The sequence below is a fragment of the Uranotaenia lowii genome, chromosome 3 (assembly GCF_029784155.1).
Source record: "Uranotaenia lowii strain MFRU-FL chromosome 3, ASM2978415v1, whole genome shotgun sequence".
Classification (NCBI taxonomy): domain Eukaryota; kingdom Metazoa; phylum Arthropoda; class Insecta; order Diptera; family Culicidae; genus Uranotaenia; species Uranotaenia lowii.
This window is the reverse complement of record NC_073693.1, coordinates 63,854,323-63,874,474: the sequence shown is the minus strand read 5'-3', so window position 1 is coordinate 63,874,474 and position 20,152 is coordinate 63,854,323. Positions and strand designations below refer to the sequence as shown.

Here is a 20,152-nt window from a genome sequence, read left to right as displayed (position 1 = left end):
TTTTTTTCCAAAGCTCTCGAAGTATCCGTTCAAATTTATTTCAGGAATAATTGATCTGAAGTTTTTTCTGGAGTTCCCCTGGTCGAAATGTTGACAGATGCTGATCACATAAGATTCAATGTCAATCAAGTCGATATGCTTCACCAAGTTTTTTTTAAGTTATTTCAGAAAGAAAAGCAGATAAATTTTGTTTTTAGTAAAATTCGTTTAATTTCTGACAGCTTCACTGTATAAAACTGATTAAATTTACTTTTGAACCGTCCATCCATCGATATCTATCTCAATATCCAGAAGTTCACTTTCCCGGAACTTCCAGTGGTCTACCTTCCATGGTAATTTTACAGAACTCAATTATCTGTCTTAGTTTGTTTCAGTACACTATTCGAAAAAAAGTGTGTGCAATTGAAGGCTTCAATTTCTAGATACAATTTTTTTTTGAGAGAGAAAAGCTTATTTGAAAATTCTTGAAAAAGAATCGTCCAAAACTAGCAGAATTAACTTATAAAATGAAATTTTGGAGTGATATAATTAACGTCCTCCTGTTATATTTTCAACATTGTAAATGGGATACTTTTTAAGGAAATGATCTCGAGTAAAGTGGATATTTAAAGATTTTAATGAGTTTAAAAGATCACTTTTGGTGGCTTTTCAATGCTTTGCAAGATGTAAGTCAATGAGTAAAAGGCGCAACACTTTCTTTTGCTTGATCAAACTTCGTTTATGATTATTCAATAAAGTGTTTGTAGTCATTTTTTTTCATTGAACTAGCTCAGTTTGCTTAAATTAGGTTTCTTTTAATTCTAATTTTTTTTTTTTGGTAGGAGTAGGCGATGTCTTCTATTTCCGTCCACGATAATTTTATAAAATTTTTAATTAGGTATAGTACATAAACAGTCTGGAACTAAATAGAAATGGCTTGGAGTGAAAGCTTGGCGGAAGTGCAGAAGTGTCCACCGAGAGTTTGAAAAATTTAGAGCAGAATACGTGTTGTTTCATATGAAGAATTACAAACCGAAAGCTGAAGAAACGGAGTGTTCAAGCTTGATTTTTATTCTCGAACTGGAACTTTAGGGTTTTTAGGGAAAGCAGTTTTTGCGAGGAGTGTCTCGGAGCGCTATGTGAAAGTTTGAAAAGTAATTCTGGATCTCGAAAATCGAAAATAACATACTTAAATTGTAAAAAGGGTGGAAAGCTGTTTTGATGTGTATTATTTTGCTCTTATGCGATTTACGCGAGATTCATTCTGTACCTATCCGAATGTTTAATCGGCTCTGATTTTTCTATAATCTTTACAATGCACAGTGGTGCAGAACATCAATCTAGCTGTACGAAATTAATTGCGTCCAGGGATGAAGAGATAGACATTCAATGTCTTCAGCAACATTGTTCAGTTTTACATGGAGCATATTCTAGTATCAAAATTTTTGTCAAGGGTCCACCGATAGCGAGATAAAAATGCAAACTTTTTTGTTTTTCAAATTAGGGCTTTGATGTCTTCGACAAAGTTGTTTATCTGTTCAAAATAAATAAGTTTGTTGAATATGTCAAAGTCCTATCACATCACCCTTAGGAGTTACAGACAAGGTAAAATAAAATCTCTTGAAAAAACAGTTTTTGAACCTGACACGTTGTAGTTTGGATAAAATGTATTTGAATCAAAGTTGTAACAAGCCACGATCTACAATTGTCTCATACATTATGATGTGTGTAGAAGTTGTGAAGCTCCATAGAAAGCATTTAGTGTATTTTATTGGCAATTTTGGAAGGCTCGTCCATCGAATGCACATTTTTGCAACACTCCCCTTTTTGTGATTACTTTAGATGATAAGCGGAACCATTTCCTTTTGAAATTAGCGGAGAAGCGGGGAAAGAATATGCTTTTTTTCTTATTATAAAAACATTTTTAATAGAAAAGCCCTAACATAAACTAAACAATATCAAAACTAACTTACTACTATAATTAACAAAACTTCTTAGTTAATCTGTTAAGGTTTGAAACGAAATTCTATACATTTATTTACGTCTTTTATTTGTTTGAAGAGCCTGGAACTAGTTAAAAAAGGGTCTGAAGTAAGCATTAATTTTAGGAAAACATCTTGTATGTTTGAAATTTCATTCAATTCTGCAGCAAATTTTCAGAAAAATTTTAGTTGTTTTCGTTCAGTCAGCCCATAGTCGTTTCCAAACAAGCCTTGACGAAAACAACCCTTAATGCACGGAACCCCCTACTATTCATTTCTTTTCAATTTTACCGCCTTAAATAAAATCTGAATGTTTCCGGTTTTAGCGAATTCTGCATTGTTTTACTTTAAAACTAAATATGTGAAGCCAAAATATGCTTTTAAATATCTATTTAATAGAGATTTTCAGTTTAAACTGGTTATTCTCTTTTGGCAAAATATCATCTTTAACGTTATTCTGATGTAAACTTTATGCAACTCATAGAAATTACTAGGAAAATGACGAAAAAATGCCGATTGCTAGGCTAAACTTGATCTCGTTATAGACGGATTTGGTGATAGTAAACTAATGGTACCACGATTTGATATTGAAAGCGACCAGCAAATATTTTAATTTCCAATGTAGCGAGGTTGTTTGTTGTTTGTTTCGATTATAGTCGTTTTACCATTTTTTGGCATTCGCGACTTTATCAACGTTTCAGTTGGCGGACAGTTATTGAAAAACTTATCCGGTACAACTGTGTTCGATATTTACTCTTGGGCTCGAACTCGCAGACATCGGCTCAGGAAGCAACAGACTTGCCAACTGAGCTATATCACAAGCCCAATGTAGTTAGGTAATTTTAAAGTTTTGTTAAGTTAATTAAGTCTCCCCGAAACGACACTTTATATAAAATAGACCAGATTATACCTGAATGTTGTTTCATTATGATGGTTGCTTTGCACTTAGATTTGGGTTATTCAAAAATAAACTGAAACAATGAAGTGTTTGGACAATTTTTAAAAGTGAAAATTTTCATATGAACTGTTATGTTACTGTTATATTAAAAGTTTAACCACGAATTACAACAATTTTTAAAGTGACTTTTGCTTCAACACCTTGAGTGACGTTTTTTTTTCTAGAGAAGTTTAACAACCAGGGTCATTCTTCCCTAAAGTAGATGCGTATTGAAATAAAAACAAGCACAGTTAATTTTGAAGTCTGAGCTGCCGGTTTGCCGTCGGGTGCAGCGAGCGAGCGTTGCCTTGAATCCACAAAATTTCTCACCCAAGAGCATCCCATTGGACCAATCACACACTCCTGGTGGACCCCGGCGGATCCTCTGTTGTGGGAAGTGACAATTTTTCACAGACCACTTAGGCACCGTGCATTTTCCGAATGTTTGCTTTGGTGGCGTGTCATGCAAGTCAAGAGGAAAAACTCGACTTTTGCTTTCGCCAAACGCATTTATCATCGCCGCCGGGTGCGCATTTTCACACAGGAATTAAATGTTCACTTTGCGTGCATTTTAGTATTTTTTTTTCTTAAGGCAGCGCAGTTTGTCTAAAAATACCCGAAATATTGCAAGTGATGCGGAACAATTGCCGGTGGAGTGGATTTAAGAATTTGCAACTTCTTGGAAGAGTTAAGAAAATTTGGTACTTACACTCTTCGATTTTGCACGTGGCTGGAAATGTTGGGCTCTGCGAGGCTTTGCTTGATGGCCATCGGAGCCCCAACCCTTTGCAGATTCCGTTGGGCTGCGGCCTCTCGAAGCTTCTGCTGTTGCAATTTGATGGCCGTTATGTTGATTTGATTACGCATCAAATCGGCACGTTCACTTTCCGTTAGATTATCAAAATCGAGCACTTTAGATTCGGGAACCGCGAACTCGTCATAGCTGTTGAAGGGGGCCGCATTACTGACCCACGCGTAGCCCAACACTAGTATCAACACCGGTAGCTTCATTTTGTCCACTTAAGAGTAAAAGTTGATCTTAACAAATTCCGAGTATACGCACTTTTGAATCTGTCACTTCACTATTTTTGTTTATAATTTTTCTTGTCCTTCGAAGTATAGAATTTTCACATTATCATCGACCTCAATTGAGAGATTGTGGTCTTCCAAAAACCCACAGGTGAGCTACTGTATCAATCTCAACCAGAACTAAAAAAGGATCCGGAAAATTCAATCCAAATTGAGCGAAAAGAAAATTCTCAACCGTTTTCGTCTTGCTTGGTTGCTTGCTGGTTTTCTGGACACTTGCGTTCGTCAAGAGCTTTGTGTAAGAAATGATTTCTATCAGTGGAGGTATTTTATTTATACGGGAGCTGGCGAACCAGACGCAGACGTAAACGCACACACACGCATAAGAGAGTAGGAACATGCACGTGGTGGGTAGAACTTACTACAAGAAACACATCGTCCGGACGACGGACGTCGCGTCGCATCGCAAAGGTTTCTACAATGGCGTCGTCGATTTTCCACCGCCAATCGTTCTGGGAGGGGCTGCGAGGGGGCGAGAATCGAGCTGAGATTTTTCAATTGATCGTGAGATGTTCGGCCGTTGGGTGGCATAGACAATTTCGGGATTTGATTAGGAAACTCTGAAGGTATTTATGTTGTCAAAGGTCAAAGGAAATATTTCTGATATCTAGTAATACAAGCAACGCGTTACTCAAGCATAAACTACAGAGTGGTGTTAAAAAGTCGTAAATCAGAATCAAACTTCGAGAGCCTTACAGAGTTTTTTTTACAAGGTAAAACTAAGGTCCAATTACTTATGGAAAGATAGTTGTGGTTAAAAGTTTTTCGTAAATGTTACAGAAAAAGTCAGATTTTGAGTGATTGGCCTTAGGGTAACGGACTTATTTTGGACCGGGTACCTATTTTGGACCACCTTGCAGCTTTTTTCCCATTTTTCTCTCATAAATCATGTTGATCATGAAAATTTTGATCAAATAATTAAACCTATTTCTTACGATTCTAATCCTATTTAAGATTCCTTTTTATAAGCTGATAAGGCACGGTAAATTGAAAACAAAGTTTCGATTTTGAACGGATGGGCCAAATCAAGCCCATTTTAGGAGGACGTGTCATTATTGGAGTCAGTTTTCTGCCTAGCTGTGATGAATTTAACAACTACAAACATATTCACAGCTCTAAAAAATCACTTGAAAATTAGTTTGCAAGCTCGAAGAACCAAAAAATACTTGTTGTAAAATTGAGCGAAACGATTTAAAAAATCGTAAACAGCATTATTATTTCATTTGAACAGGATTATTGAAAAAGAAGCAAGGAGCTGGACAAATGACTTCTACTTTCCTTCAAAATATAGTTTTAGATGTTTGACAGAAAGTTTTACGTAAAAACATTCAGTAAAAGCATAGAAACATGAAACATGAGACACACACCTTACATTTAACCCTTTATTTCATGATTTTTTATTTTTCCTTAAAACTTATTTTTAACAGTTGGAAATGATGAGTACATCAAGAAAAAAATTTAAATAAAATACGATTTTTCACTTTTTCCATACATTAATTGTTGCAAATTTGTTACTTTATGAAACGAAGGGTTAAACCATTTTTAAGTGGTTCATTAAAAAAATATCAGTTTCTAGATCAAACACATTGTATGAATTTTCTCAAATTTCTTGAATAGATAAGGTTTCGTATGCAATAGAATGTTAACCCTTCATATCATATTTTTTTTATTTTTTCTCGATAAAAATCACAATAGTAGATATGCAATGACGAGTACATGAAGGGAACAGTAATGAAAAAATAATATTTTTCGAATATTTAGCCAAAATATTAATTGTTGCAAATTTGCAACAACATGAATCAGTTATACCTTTTTCTTCTTCACATAAGATATTTAGAAATTAATGCTTATTATATTGCACTAACCATAGCATAAGGACGTCGCAAATATAGTGCCTGGAAACCGTGGGAGTTGATAATTTGGCTGGGAGTATTTATGCGATAATATACCACATACAGAGGAACATATTCCTCACGGTTGCTTGAAAATGCTAAATGGAAAACTGGAACTTTTTTTCCAGTACCTCCGTTCTGAACATAACCTTAACCAAATCAACACATAAGCAAAATGGAACCAACTGGTCCGAGTCCAGAAGCGAAACAGTGTGGTTTCGGAATTCCGTATTTTATAGGCGTTCTCTTCACCGGAGATCCTGAGAGCTTTTCGACCGACAATTACTCTTGCCAAGGTCTTCTGAAGGCATATGGAGGATCGAACCGATGAAAAATTTAAAATACCTCGAGAAACTTGTGTGTCCATTTTACCCGACCTTGAGGTGTCCGTCTTACCCACCATTTCAGCTTTTTTTTTTTCAAAACGTTTGTTCTTTGAGCCTTTTGACCGAAATTTGCTGATTTTCCTCCAGATGGTTAAAAAGAAGACTAATAAACACTCTACCTTTGAAAACGGTTCACATTTTCGAAAATTTTGCTAGTTTTTAACTATTTAAGAGGAGAGAAAATTACATCAAATAATGGATCCTCAAAGTTTTTGTTTGTTTTGTTTACTATTATGAGACCTTGCTTACTAAAAATAAACAAAAGGTCCCAAAAGGGTTGATACACTTAGGCGAACATATTCCCATCATTGAATTAGTGCCAAACATTGCAGTTCTCGAAATATTGAAAGTGTCCATTTTACCCGCTGTGTCCGTCTTATCCGACTTTCCCCTACCAATAAAATAAAACCGAACGTTTCTCATATTTTCAACGCGATGTGTACAACCAAATATAATTAAAAGTTTAATTTTACTATAGACGGATTTTGTGCCAACTCGACACAGTATCTGGCATGACCCTATCAAAATTTAACGAAACTTTTTGTGTGTATAGCCCTCGCTTAGTTAATGCACTTGGCATACTGTGTTGAACTTACGATTTTCGGATCCTCCAGAAAAGGCTGTACTATTTTAAATTTTTACGATATGATATTTTTGTGGAATAAAAATAACGTAGGATAGTTCAACTTTTAAGTTTAAATCCATTTATTTCAATATTTCTGTTTTCAGCTGGATTAACAAACAAAACGTCTGATTCATCAGTATTTGGTACTGAAAATATCTTATTTCTTAATACCTAATTTCCTTTTTAATATTTCTATCCCAAAATTGAGCTGAGAACTTTTGCTAAAAAGATAGCTAAAGAATGAAAAATAAATGAGGACCCAAATGTGTAGTTAGTTTTTATTTTTGAATATACCAAAAAACAATGGATTACTATAATAGTCTGCTTCTAATTAAGTTTTATTATTATTTATCCAAAACATTTGTTTCTCGTATTTCATGAAAAGAACATAGAAAAAAATGTTTTCGTTAGAAAAACTTTTTTCTCTTAAGAGTGCTCACTTTGCGGTGTTTAGAAGAGTTGTAGACCACATAATTCCTCACCATAAAAAAAATCATCGCATTCTTAGTTGATCCCTTTTTTCAAATAGACTTTGAATATTTAGTTTGTATTTGATTTCAGTGTAGGATTTCCACTTACTTTCACTAAAGAGACTACATACAAAGAGGCGCAGTCTGATCCCTTTTGAAATAATAAGCTTGCAACCCAGCTGTGGGCTGCCTTTAAGACTGCTTGGTTTTGCTCGATTGGAATGACGCTGACAGAAAATCGAAAATTCCAATCGTGACATTTCGTCTCTTTATTTCTTTATTTACTATGGGCTTGTTTACTTTTACCATCAATTATTACAATCGAAGCTCTAATTTCTTCGAAATCAAAACAATCAATTCAACGAAGCAGTTTTTGAATTAAAGCTTGGAAATCTACTTTCACAAAAAAAAAAAATGAATAACACGATTTTCAAAAAAAAATTATGAAAAAGTTTTTGATGGAAATTTTTTTGTCCCTTTAAGGGCATCCGCAGCAATCGCGAGCAAAGTGAAAATGCTCACGGAGTTTAATCACTTCCATACCGCACCGGGGGTTAGTATGAAGGTGAGCAAAATAGGGCCGATGCCGTCGGGACCGACGAAATCACCAAATTTGCTCACTAGAAAGGGGCGAGAGCAAACATGCACTGAAAAAAATTCTACCGTTTTGAGCAGAATTAAACAAACGATGTCGCAGCGTGTAGATGTTTGTTGATATTTATTTTAAGAAAAAAAACGTATCAGATTAAAATTGTGGATGGATTTTTTTTGGAATAACCAGTTAAATTTGTTTCGGGTCGGGTCGGGTTTTTCCAAGAATTGAACGAGAAAGTGTAAATGCTGGTTCTGATGGTGAGTTATTTATTTTGTATTTTATACTGTTTTGGAATTTTTTCTACCTATGAATTTTGAAAACATTTTTTCCTTTCTCACTCAATTTCAGATAAACAAACTTGAAGCATCGTAATTTGTGAGCAAAAATGGCCACTCGGAGTTTCTCGGAGTAATAATAATCGAGACCAGTGCGCTGTGCAGGATTTTTGTATCCAACCGGCCAATATGGGTGGCATTCCAGTACTGTCCCTACCGATTCGGCTTTCGAAACGAGGTCTCTCAATAAGTTTGCAACTAATGGGACCCAGTTTTTCGGAGCAGCAACTATTTCAATCAGCACGTTGGATAGAAAAAGAAGTTGAAGATTTTTTAGAGAAGTATATGATTTTTATAAATATAATTTTAGTTGAATTGTTTAGTTTGTTGAATTTTCGGGTGTGTTAGGGTGTGTTTCGGGAATGTTAAGAAATATAAGTGCCCGGCGTTTTGAAAGCAAAATCGAACTTAATTCGAAAATATATTCTTATCTGAACTTATTTTATTCAATCAAGTCGTCCTACAATGCAATAAGTTTTTAATCACAATCCAGCAAACGGGTGACACGGAATTGGAAACACCGTAAGGGAAACTCAACGCTTTACCGAAAGGATCAATGTTGAATCGGTCTCCGAAAACAACCACCACCGGTTGAAAGCGGTGTCCTATAGATATGATGACGAGGCCAAGCGAAGCAAACATCCTGCTCGGAAGTTCTTGCTGCATCCGTCATCGGACCCGATTACTGGTGTTCAAAGTTGCTTGGCCTTGCTGCTGCTGTACGGCATGTTCAACCAGGATGTAGACTTTGACGTCACGATACGGATAGCAGCTATCCCGTCAACATTCATCAAAATTTCAGCAAAAAACTGACGACTCCGAAAATTTACTCGGTACGTATTAATTTAAGATTAAGATTTTCTTAAAAAGTTTTCTCAGTGCAATGCTAAATTTAAAAATAATTATGCTACCGCCCGGTGCATGAAAGAGTGTGTATCCCAAAACCGGTCCGCTGAAATGAGCAAAACCGGGCCGCGTATACTCACTTATTGGTGCGTTTGCTCTAATATGCACAAGTTGCAATGTGTTACGTAGTGGGTATTTTACCTCTTTTTATTTCAATAGTCTCGAATATTGTTACCAGCCCTTTACGACTGCACTTATGGATGACTTGTGTGCCTTGTTATAACCCAGTTTATAAAAAAAAGAATTATTCTGAGATGGTTTTTTTCTTAGGAAATTCAGTTTTAGTATTTGAAATGAATTTTTCTCAGTGTATAATATAGAAGAAAATATTTTTATTTTCTAAAAATTCAATTATTTTCCAAAACCCTCTCTTAAACCACACGAGTAGGAATTGGAATTTTTGAGCTAAAGATATTTATAAAATTTTTGCCTAAAAAGTTTGGCACTTTTCGAATGTTAGTCTAGATAATTTTTGGGAAAACTAAGTATGCCAAGTTGCTTTATTAGATAAGTTCTTTATGCCCACAAAGATTCATTGGATTCTGAGAGGGTCATGCCAATCTCGTGTCAATTTGACATGAAATCCGTCCATACCTATTCATCAAATACTATTTTTGATCTGAGAGTTCTGAGAATTCCAAAAAAATAAAAGTGTAGTTCTAAAAGTTTTGTTTAAAAAGTTGAATCTATGGAACTCAGCTATGGCTTCCATTCTCCGAGATTGCAAGTTGTTGTTTATTTAATCGGAAAGCTGAAAACATCTAGAATAGACTCATAAATATCCCGAAATTGTTCTATGATCCGTCTGGACCGGGACAGACGTTAGTTAAGTAATCTATCGCGGCTAGACGACTTGCGCAACTCCTACTTGTGCTATCGCCACCTAAAAGCTGATACATCGCCACCGGCATTCGTCTACAATAACAGGAAGTGGCAAATATTTCAACCTTATGAAAACCTAGACGACAATTGGACAAAATAGCTAGGTTGCCTTTTTTTTACCTTTCTTGTGTTGGAAGTCTTGGAAGTGACGAAATAATATACAAAATTTAAATCTTTTTGCCATTGTTGGCAACTACAAATTATACTTTAATCCAGGTACTTCTTGGATGCTGCTTTTGGTAACTTTTAGAATTTTACTGCAAGTTTTCCTAGAACAAAATTCATCAAACTTTAATGGGGATACGCCTCATACTGTTGGCTTCTCTTGGATTCCCACTATCCAACTGACTTACGCATAAAAAGGAAATGCCACTTAACGCACAATTTTCGTTCAATTTCGGCACGCATAATTTAAGCACAAATGATTGGATGTCTTCAATTTCGTTCAGTTGGATGATTTTGCTGAATCTTGAAACTGATTTCAACTCTCGGGACTGAGTTGAGACCTGTTTAGGATATTCGCAGCATCTTAATCAAATCAAATAAAACATAAGTCAATTCATTCAATAGGTCAATTGATTTGTTATTGCAGACAATCCTAGCGGCACCGACACGCGACAAATCATTTGCCTAGTAGTAGGAATTATCTACGTCTAGCATTTCAATTATGATACGCGTGATCCCAGTCAAAATACAGCCATGATTCAAGCTAGAAAAATCCAGCTAAATTCAGCGCACCACGAGTCTGGAGTCTACTAGAGTTAGCGAAATGGGCAAAAAAAAAATCTTCAGCCTACATTATCTTACTCCTAGACAAGCCGTTCGGATAGAGTCTGGCAATCTACATAACTTGCCCTTTAGTGCCGAAAACGTCCCGTTAGGGTTGATGGGCCAGATGTGGGGTCAAATATGTGTAGAGATTTCTTCGAAAGTTCCTTCCAAGAAAGAAGCATAAAGATCTTAGACGATTCAGATAGTTTGAGCTTAAATTTCGATGTCCTTTAGAAACAGATTTTAGTCAGCATACTTCATCCTAAAAAATTCACAAAAATTGTTCTTCTATTTCAACTCAACATCCTAGTTTGGCTAAGTATGCCAACGAATAAACTTTCAGTCACAGTTAGATGACATAGACCAATTTTCCAAAATACCTCAAACTCCCAAACGGGGGTTCAGCAACCCTAGCGCATAGAAACCCATTTCGTCAACGAAGCCGGCCGGCTTCAAGTATCTTGACCGTTGGATTTCGCAGACTCTCGTTACCAGACAGACATCCGACGTTGTTGGACTCTTTTTCAAGGTCCGCCCCAACTGTCGTTGCCAAGTTTGTCTAGTTCTAGATCGTTGCAGAGCCAGACCGCTAGCTATATGAAGCTTGATACTATGTATGCTGAATGAGGTATCTTCGTACGTCAATTCCTCCAGCAGCTTCCACGATCATGGCTGTGCATTTTGATAAGATGATAGACAATTTTTTTTTCGGGAACAAACAAATTTATAACTGTTGCCCGTTTCGGTTCATTAGATCAAGTGTGAAAAAGTGGTCGAGGGGCATTTTTCTATTAAGAGACTATCTATCGTTTGCCGGTGGCGCGGTTCTAGTGTGTTTAAGCCTGGAAGTGACTTTCTATTGGAGTCAAATTTTACTTCGAAAAAACTTATTAGAAAATGCATTTAAAAAAATTTTCTATAATCCTTGATATCGGTATGATTGAATAGGGTCAACAATCAGAAATCGAATATCGTCACAAAAATAATGCAAAATAAAACTTGAAAAGCTTGGATGAAACGAAGACTCAAGAAGAAAAAATTAAGGTAGAACAAAATAATACAAAGACTAATCTTTAAATGAAAAAAAAATCATCACACAAAACAAGTGTACGTCTCGGTGGTCGAGTTGATAGCGCGGTAGGACGATAAAAGCTGGTCCACTGATAGCATGGGTTCGATTCCCATCTCGGTACTGGGTGTTAAATGTTAATCTTAAGTTGTCCACGTCATTTATTCAGTCTGTAAAGCCTAAATCGGCTAAGACGGTGTATGTCTTTTTAAGACTATAGTTATCAAGGCAAGGTACAATAATATTAAACAAGATAAAACGAAATAAAACTAAATAAAAAATGAGTTACAACAATGCAATAGCAGATAAAACAAGATAAAATAAGAAAAAAACTATAAAAAAAACCCATTAAAACAAGATAAATCATATGAAAACAAAACTAAACAAGCTAAAGAAAGGTAAACAGGACTGAAAATGAAAAAAACAGGTGAATTAAGATAAAACAGCTTAAAACAAGATGACACCAATAAAAAATAAGAAAAAACTAAATAAACAAGATAAAACTGGGTTTTGAATTGTTGAGAATTTGTTACTTTATGGAACGAAAAGTTAATGATTAAACAAAAAGAATTTGACGTAGTTTTTTTTAGAGTAATTTTACAGTTGACAGCATTTTTTTCAGTTGGGGGCTTATTCATCTGCCACATCTATGTAATTTTATGAGAGTACGAACTTACACGTTTTTTTTTTCGTATCCAGACGTATCTTTGCCCAGTTAAAAGCACAGGGGTTGAATAGAGTTGTCGTTTACTCATTTTCGTCAGTCTAGTTTTTAAACTACAGTCTATCACATTAGCGATAGCTATTTATCACTCTCCACTTCTCACATTCCCTACCCGGGAAAGTACTTATTTCCCAATGAGAAAAATAATACTTCTACTCAAAATATCTGGCAACACTGTTGAGTTACTACACACCTAAACTGAGAAGTTTCAGTTAAGCATGTGATGATGTAAACATTTGTACCGTGTTTATCATCATCACCTGCTATCCGTAATAATCAATCCCTTCTCGCAAATTTTGAAATACCCAGAGCCCGGCGGCATTTTACTCAGACATCGCCTTTTGTATGACGCAGCTTCCGCTTGATCTTAAACGACTCAGTTTATCAGAGTGACGGCTACTCAGACGATCCGAATGTTGGCACTCTTCGAATTCGAGTGCTTGAAGGCGACAACTGAGTAAATGTTGATCAGTATGTTCAAGGCCTTCCATCACTTGTCGCTTTTGTCTACAATGAATACCGGAAAAATGAAATTCTAATAGTAAATTTCATTTTTCGATAATAATGAAGAAACAGACGGTTAAAATTTCATATCGGTGCACGATAATGGAATATGCAAAGAATGTCAGGTTAATCAAAATCTAGTTTTGCAGCCTTAAATAACACTCATGTGCTCAAACGGAAAATGGTAACATAATTCCGATGGGAAGCAGTTTTACTGGAGCAAAAAATGTGAAGAGGTTCGATGTATGGTTATAAAATTGTTAATTATTTAAAAAATAATAAATTAAGATTTTTTTAAAAATATAAATGTATTGGATGATATTTTTCCTGCTTATTGTTCTGAACAACATATCGAACTAAATTCTGATAAATTTGATTGGATTTCACTTTTACTTCCTTGAAAATGCGGCAAAAAGCCGATTCGAAATCATTACCGCATTCTGAGTAACCCCAACTCGATTGTCGCGAAAAGTGCATTGAGTCAGTTCTGAGTAATGGTCGATTAGTTAGAGCGGATTAAGCGAAACTGTAGCTGAAGGTAACTAAAATTTAGCGAGTTGTTTTCAATTGGGAATTGATGAAAACGAACAGGACTACACCAACAGGATTTTCCTTTGGAGCAGCATCTGAAAATCGTGAGTATCATCAAAGATGATAAGTTTCAAGTGAGGTATGAGAAGCTAAAATGTGAGATGTAAAATTAAGCCTTTTAAATTTTTTGAAAAACCTGACAAAAATCAATCATTTCATTTCAAATTTTCCAATTCGAATGCTTGGCAATATTCAGGCAACTCTGAGCAAAATCTGACCATTATCGCATGAAATAAAAAAAGAAATATAAAATATTATTTTTTCAAATTTGAATTTTTCTTCGGAAAAATCTAAGCCAGTAAACACAGATATTCGAAATTCTAAATCTCAAAAGCTACTGGACCAAATTCAACAAATGTTTTTGAATTACAAAAGTTGTTGTGATAAATTTTGTAGAAAAAAATATGATTGAATTTACAAGGTTTGAGTTGTGCTTCTGGGTTAAGCACATTCGCTGCTAGCGAGAAAACGTTAGATCTTTTATACGGTCCGCAATGTGTTAATGACACTAAGTAACAGCATTGCTGTTATTTCTATAACTATTTTGGAAGATTCGAATCATTTGTCAAATTTTGTCAATCAGCTCTTGTTTAAGTGATATGGCGTGTGGAAATTTCGAAATTGATCGCCTGTCCCGACTCAAACTGCAACACCATTGAATATTTTTTCAGGAAAATTTGCAAAAAGATAGTCACCCTCATTCTTGTTTACGGCGTATCTGTCGTTCGTTCGAACGGATACTTTCGATCGAATTCGAAAAACCTATTCTTGTTTTCGTTCGAACGCGATACGTTCGATGTTGGTGTTACCAGATGAACTTCGAAACTTCTAAGCACCGTTGCCACAAAAAAGTTGTTTCTATCAGTGTATTTTTTCTATTTCACTGGAACTCTTATGGGCAAAAATGAGATAACTGTCGATAAAACTGTTTTGTGGCATCGCTGCTTCAAAATGTCAGCTCTGAGCGTAAGCATTTGTATTTTTGCCGTTGTGAAAAAAAATCATCGGCCCGCGACGCTAGAAATGTATCCAGATTGCCCGATACAAACGGATCTTGGTGTGCTTGTGATCATCCAATTTTTAGAATGGTTTCCGAAGATCCTAAAAAAAACAGCAGTAGTGTCTGGAAGGTCCCGGAGTCTCGGCAACGAATCTAACATACCAATCGGTGGTCGGCCGTGGTCAGCAGCAGCAACAAACGCCGCTTAATATCAAGACTGTTTGCCATCACAAAAAGTTACGATCCGGTGATAATGAAGCCGCTGGTGCTATTTGTGCTGCTGAAACCCAATTCTGCCGAGGTGTTAGAAGGATTGAAAAAAAACGCATAGATCTGACGAGTTTGGTTTAAAAATAAAGCCCAATTTTGAATAAAATGCCTAATTTGTTTTTTATTTCAAACCACTCAATTTTGCCTTTCGTAAACTAAAAAAATGTATTTTACCTCACAACATTTCATTTGCACATTTTGAACCCAAATTATTCTCATCTTCACAAACGCGCCCTGTTCGCAGCATCAGACTCGCGTTTGTCTGGCGGTAGAACAAATACGTTCGATCGAAAACGAGAATGCATACATTCGTTCGAACGAACTATGTTCGAAAAATCGAACTGTTCTGATACGTTCGAACGAAAACAAGAATACTTTTTGGAGAAACTTTCGAACGAATGCCATTCGATCGAAAACCAGAATAAGGGTGAGTGTTGAAAACGTAGCTTTTTTTAATGTTTCGTCAGTCTGGTCATCACATTACTACACAATTCATTAGCGATTGCTATCGTCGCACTATTTACTTACTTACTTACTTACTTAATGATCCCGCGCCGATCCACCGGTGCATAGGGCCGTGGTAAAAGACCTCCACTGTTGACGATCCGGAGCCAGCGTCTTCACCTGGTCCCAGTCAAGACTCTCGTCGACAGTTCGGATTGTAGCGGCTAGGCTTCGCCGCCACGAGTTTCTGGGTCTGCCTCATCTTCGATAACCTTCTGGATTCCAATCTAGCGCCTCTCTGCAAATCTCGTTTTCATCTTCCAATCCATCTCCACTTACGTTCCCGAATCTCGATTTCTAGCGCCCTTTGATGACACCGGCGATGTAGTTCCTCATTTGAGACCCAGTTGCCAGGGCACCAAGCGCGGATGATATTCTGCAGGCAGCGGTTTACAAATACTTGCAGTTTTCGCGTCGTCACCGCATATGTGCACCAAGTTTTCGCACCCGTACAGCAATACGGATTTGACGTTTGAGTTGAAGATTCGGATTTTTGATCGTAGAGAGATCTGGCGTGACCGCCAGATGTTTCGGAGACTCGCAAACGCAAATCGGGCCTTTCTGATCCGGGTTTCGATGTCTTTCCTGATACCACCATCAGGCGTTATCTGACTACCAAGATACTGGAAGCACTACACTTTTTCAACTTGTTGCCCAGCTACCATGAAACTGGAGGGATTTGCTGTGTTGATCACCATCGAATTTGTCTTTCCGACATTGACTTTGAGACATGCTGCCTTGGAGCTTTCGGTGAGGTCGTCGACTTTGCGCTGCATATCCGGTTGTGTTTGAACGAGCAAAACAATATCGTCAGCCAGGTCAAGGTCGTTCAGTTGCTCCATTGTTGAAGAATTCCACGGCAATTCTTGGTTCGGTGCACAGTCGATCGATCCAGTCAGAATTTCATCCATTACGATTAGAAAAAGTGGCGGTGATAAAATACATCCTTGTCTCACTCCAGCATTAACCGGGATTGGTTCGGACAAGACACCGACGTGCAAGACCTTGCACGAAAATGCCTCGTATTGCGCTTCGATGAGATGGACTAGTTTCTCTGGGACCCCTCTTCGCCTAAGAGCCGCCCAGATGTTTTCATGGTTAAGTCGGTCGAATGCTTTTTCGGACCGTCGCAGTATTCACTTATCATATTCCCAATCCGGGAAAGAACTCATTTCTGATTGAGTAAATGAGAAACTACTCATTTCTGTGTGAATACTCTGAGTTGTTCACTCAGAACATCTGGCAACACTGCTGAGTTACCACGAACTCAGTTTAAGTCGTCTCGCTTAACCGTGTGATGATGTAAACATTTGTACCGCGTTTATCATCATCACCTGTCTTCAGCAATCATTGATCTATTGTCTCGATTGCGAATTGGACACAAAGCATGTGGAGAACCAAAACAAATAGTGTTTTGGTTCCACGACGTGATACATCAGAAATCTTTTGCTGATGGATTGTTCTGAACCGCGTAGGTGACCCTATTCTAGAGGATGCGAACAGTGAGTTTCAACAGATTGTTTTGAATGTATTGTTGACACTGTATTTGTTCAATTGTTGATCTTTTTGACGTTGGAATAAATGGCGTCAATAGACGACCGACGATGCAAACTTAGTGTACATACATAATTCGGATAAATTCTTAATTTTTTTCGGGTTTTTGTAAAACAACTTGAAATCGTGCAGTTAACGGCATTTTTTTTATCAAACTTTATTTGGAATTCGGAGTATTGAGACGAAGAAAAAATATAGTGAAAATAGATGTTTAATAAATGATCATGAGCACAAGCGTATGTTGATAGTGAAATTTTTATTTTTCGATCAAGGCACTATGGGGTCACTCTGTGCAAAATGGAAACCATTAAAGTTTTCCTTGGTTTTTCTAATATTTAAAGAAAATTTTATTTATTTTATGATAAAATAAAACTTAAGTATGATTTTTTTCTAACTTGCAATGTGCGCAACTTGCATTTAACCGTGATTTATTTTTTTTCTGGATTCAAAAATAAATGTTGCTGCAAAAACCTGATTTGAAAAAAATATTTATTTACTTACATGGTGTTGCGTCTCACGACATAATCTGATGAACAATATTTCTCCAACAAAATAAAATTGTTATGAAATCGTCTTATTTTTTGTAAAGTTTGTATAGTTTTAATGGTGTCAAAAAATATTGAGATAAAATCGTTGTTCTGAGCAAAGCCTAAAACGGCCGTAAAAAATTCTACTGAAGCTTTTCAAACCTGGATCTGCATTTGTGGGTCAGTAAAACTAAGCTATAGGGCAAACTTACGCTCCATTTAGACTTATTTTCGATCGTTCCACTATTCAAATAATTCCTTGGAGATATTTGGACCCAATGTGCTCACTTTTGTACCTATAGACATGAATCCTCTCAATGTCCTGAAACTTAAAACCCATTGAAAAATAATGAGTTTTTTTTAAGCAAACACTACTTAACATAAATAAAAAGTTGATTTCTGTAAAGAACAAGCTGTGGCAAAATGTGTACAAAATTTAATGAACAGTGTTAGGCTGAAAAGCGATTGTATAAATATAATATTTATTTGAATGAAGAAAATATGCCCAAACCTCACTAATTCGTTATATTTTGTTGTCTGTAAGTTTAAAAAGGACCGATCAACTAGTTTGTTTCCTGCAGCGTTTTTCCGGTGATGCCATTTAAGTCGAGACATGCCTCATCCTCCATTCAATCAAGGATTAAGATTTTACCTAGATATTATAGATTCAGAGATTTATAGCTTTAAAAAAGTTAAATTCTACAATTTTTAGAAATTCAAACAGATAACATTATAAAAATGAAAGTTTTATTGCCTCGTGTAATTGGAGTTTCTGGCTTTGTTTAAAAAATGTGTCCATTAATCAGGAAAACACCCGGAAAGTTTTCATTAAATATCTGGACAAGCCCGAGAACAACCGGGCAATCTGGAATGCTTATGTTAGCTGTTATAATATGTTACACAAGAGACGTAGAACGTGAGAAACATGAGAAAGATGAAATATGAAGTTTGCGTCGTAAAACGTAAAATTTAAGTTGTTAGAATCATTACTCATCATTATTTATATCATTACTCTTTTGCTCTATCTCTCAATAAATATAAAGGGTGTACACGATGAAATTGCCACACAAAAAATTGATTCGCAAAATTCGTGTTTTCATCCGGTTATCATCAAATTTTCAGGGATTGAAAAATAACTATTAAACTTCATTTTATCATTTTACTCGTATTTTATTTACAGTTCATATGCAAATGCCCACACCTTGGCCTTAACCCCGGCCATAAGATTTTGCACAACCTTTTAATCAACCGTTTTTAGCCTGTAATGTAAACTCATACTTTCTTCAGTTTCTCGACTGTCTGCTTCATATTCGCCCAGTACTTCTCGATGGGGCGGAGCTGGCATGAGGCCTAATCCGGCCAGAATATCGTTGAAACGTTGTGGGCCTTCAGGAGAGGAAGAAGCCGCTTCTGGAGGCACTCTTTCAGGTACACCTGTCCGTTCATCGTGACCTGGGTCACGAAAAGTGTACTCCGCTTCTCGCACGTACAGCTGGCTTGCCAAACCAGGAATTTCTTCGCAAATTTGAACATCTACGGAATACTTATTCCTTCACTTCTGGGCTTCCAATCGGTGGTCAATCGTTCCGCGAACCACTTAATAACTCGCGACACCTTGGAATTCGCGATTCCCAACGTTTAAGCGATGGGACGATGCGAGAGATCCTTGTTCTCGTGATAAATGCGCAAGATTCTATCTCGCACGAGTTGTTCTTACGACTCCATTTTCGCGAGTTTAGATCCAGTGCTGCAAATTATCTTCAGGCACGAATGATACTGACTGTGATTTTCTATCAGTGTAAAAAGCTTCATCTGAAATGAACGGAATAGAAAAGTCAACAAATATAAAAGCTTCTGATCGGCTCGGTCATCCTCGTGCCTACAGAAAGCTGTGTGAGTGTGTCTATCAGTCAGTAGAAAGCTCACTCGTAAACCCGAACTAACTTGTTTCACTCGAAAGCTACGAAAGCGTCTTTCGCTTAGGCATTTCTGTCACTCACTGTTTTTGATCAGTGACTGCAGCTTAAGCATTCAATCAGTGTCAGCGAAAGTTGCTGATAATTTCAGTAAGCATTTGTTTTGCCATTTTTGCAAATTATGAATTGGGATTCAAAAAGAAAACGCGAATTGAAAATCGCTGAGACTATACGTTTACTTGAAGGGGGACAAGAGGATGGATGTGTATAAAAAAATTGAATTTATGGTAATTAATAATGACAAAAATATGATAAAAAGAAATATTTTAAATATTTTTCCATTGTATTGTAAATTTCATTCCTATTTGTCAGATTTTTTTTGTCATAGTTTTGTCATACTTTTACCACATTTGTCATGTTTTGTCATTTTATTGCCAACTTTTTGTCATAATTTTGTCCCCCACATTCGTCTACACGCTCCCTCGCCAGCGTTCGTCTCGCCAACCCGAACACTTATTTCTAAACCTTCCCACCTCTTCACACCATTTGAAACAGACGTATTTTTTATCAGAATCCTTCAAAAATAGCGATCTCAGCAGTAATTCTGAAAATTGCGCATGTCTAGCGAGTCGAACAATCTTTGT

General features: G+C 36.4%; 1 protein-coding gene across 1 annotated transcript in view; it reads right to left on the bottom strand.

Annotated features, from left to right (window-relative positions):
* The window catches only part of LOC129756911 (protein anachronism), a 52,185-nt gene extending 47,969 nt beyond the window's left edge, over positions 1–4,216 (bottom strand). Inside the window, exon 1 of the mRNA XM_055753967.1 lies at positions 3,608–4,216. Coding sequence (XP_055609942.1) covers positions 3,608–3,909 — 302 coding nt within the window. The 5' untranslated portion in view covers positions 3,910–4,216. The remainder of the gene's footprint in view (positions 1–3,607) is intronic.
* Positions 4,217–20,152: the final 15,936 nt, after the last annotated feature.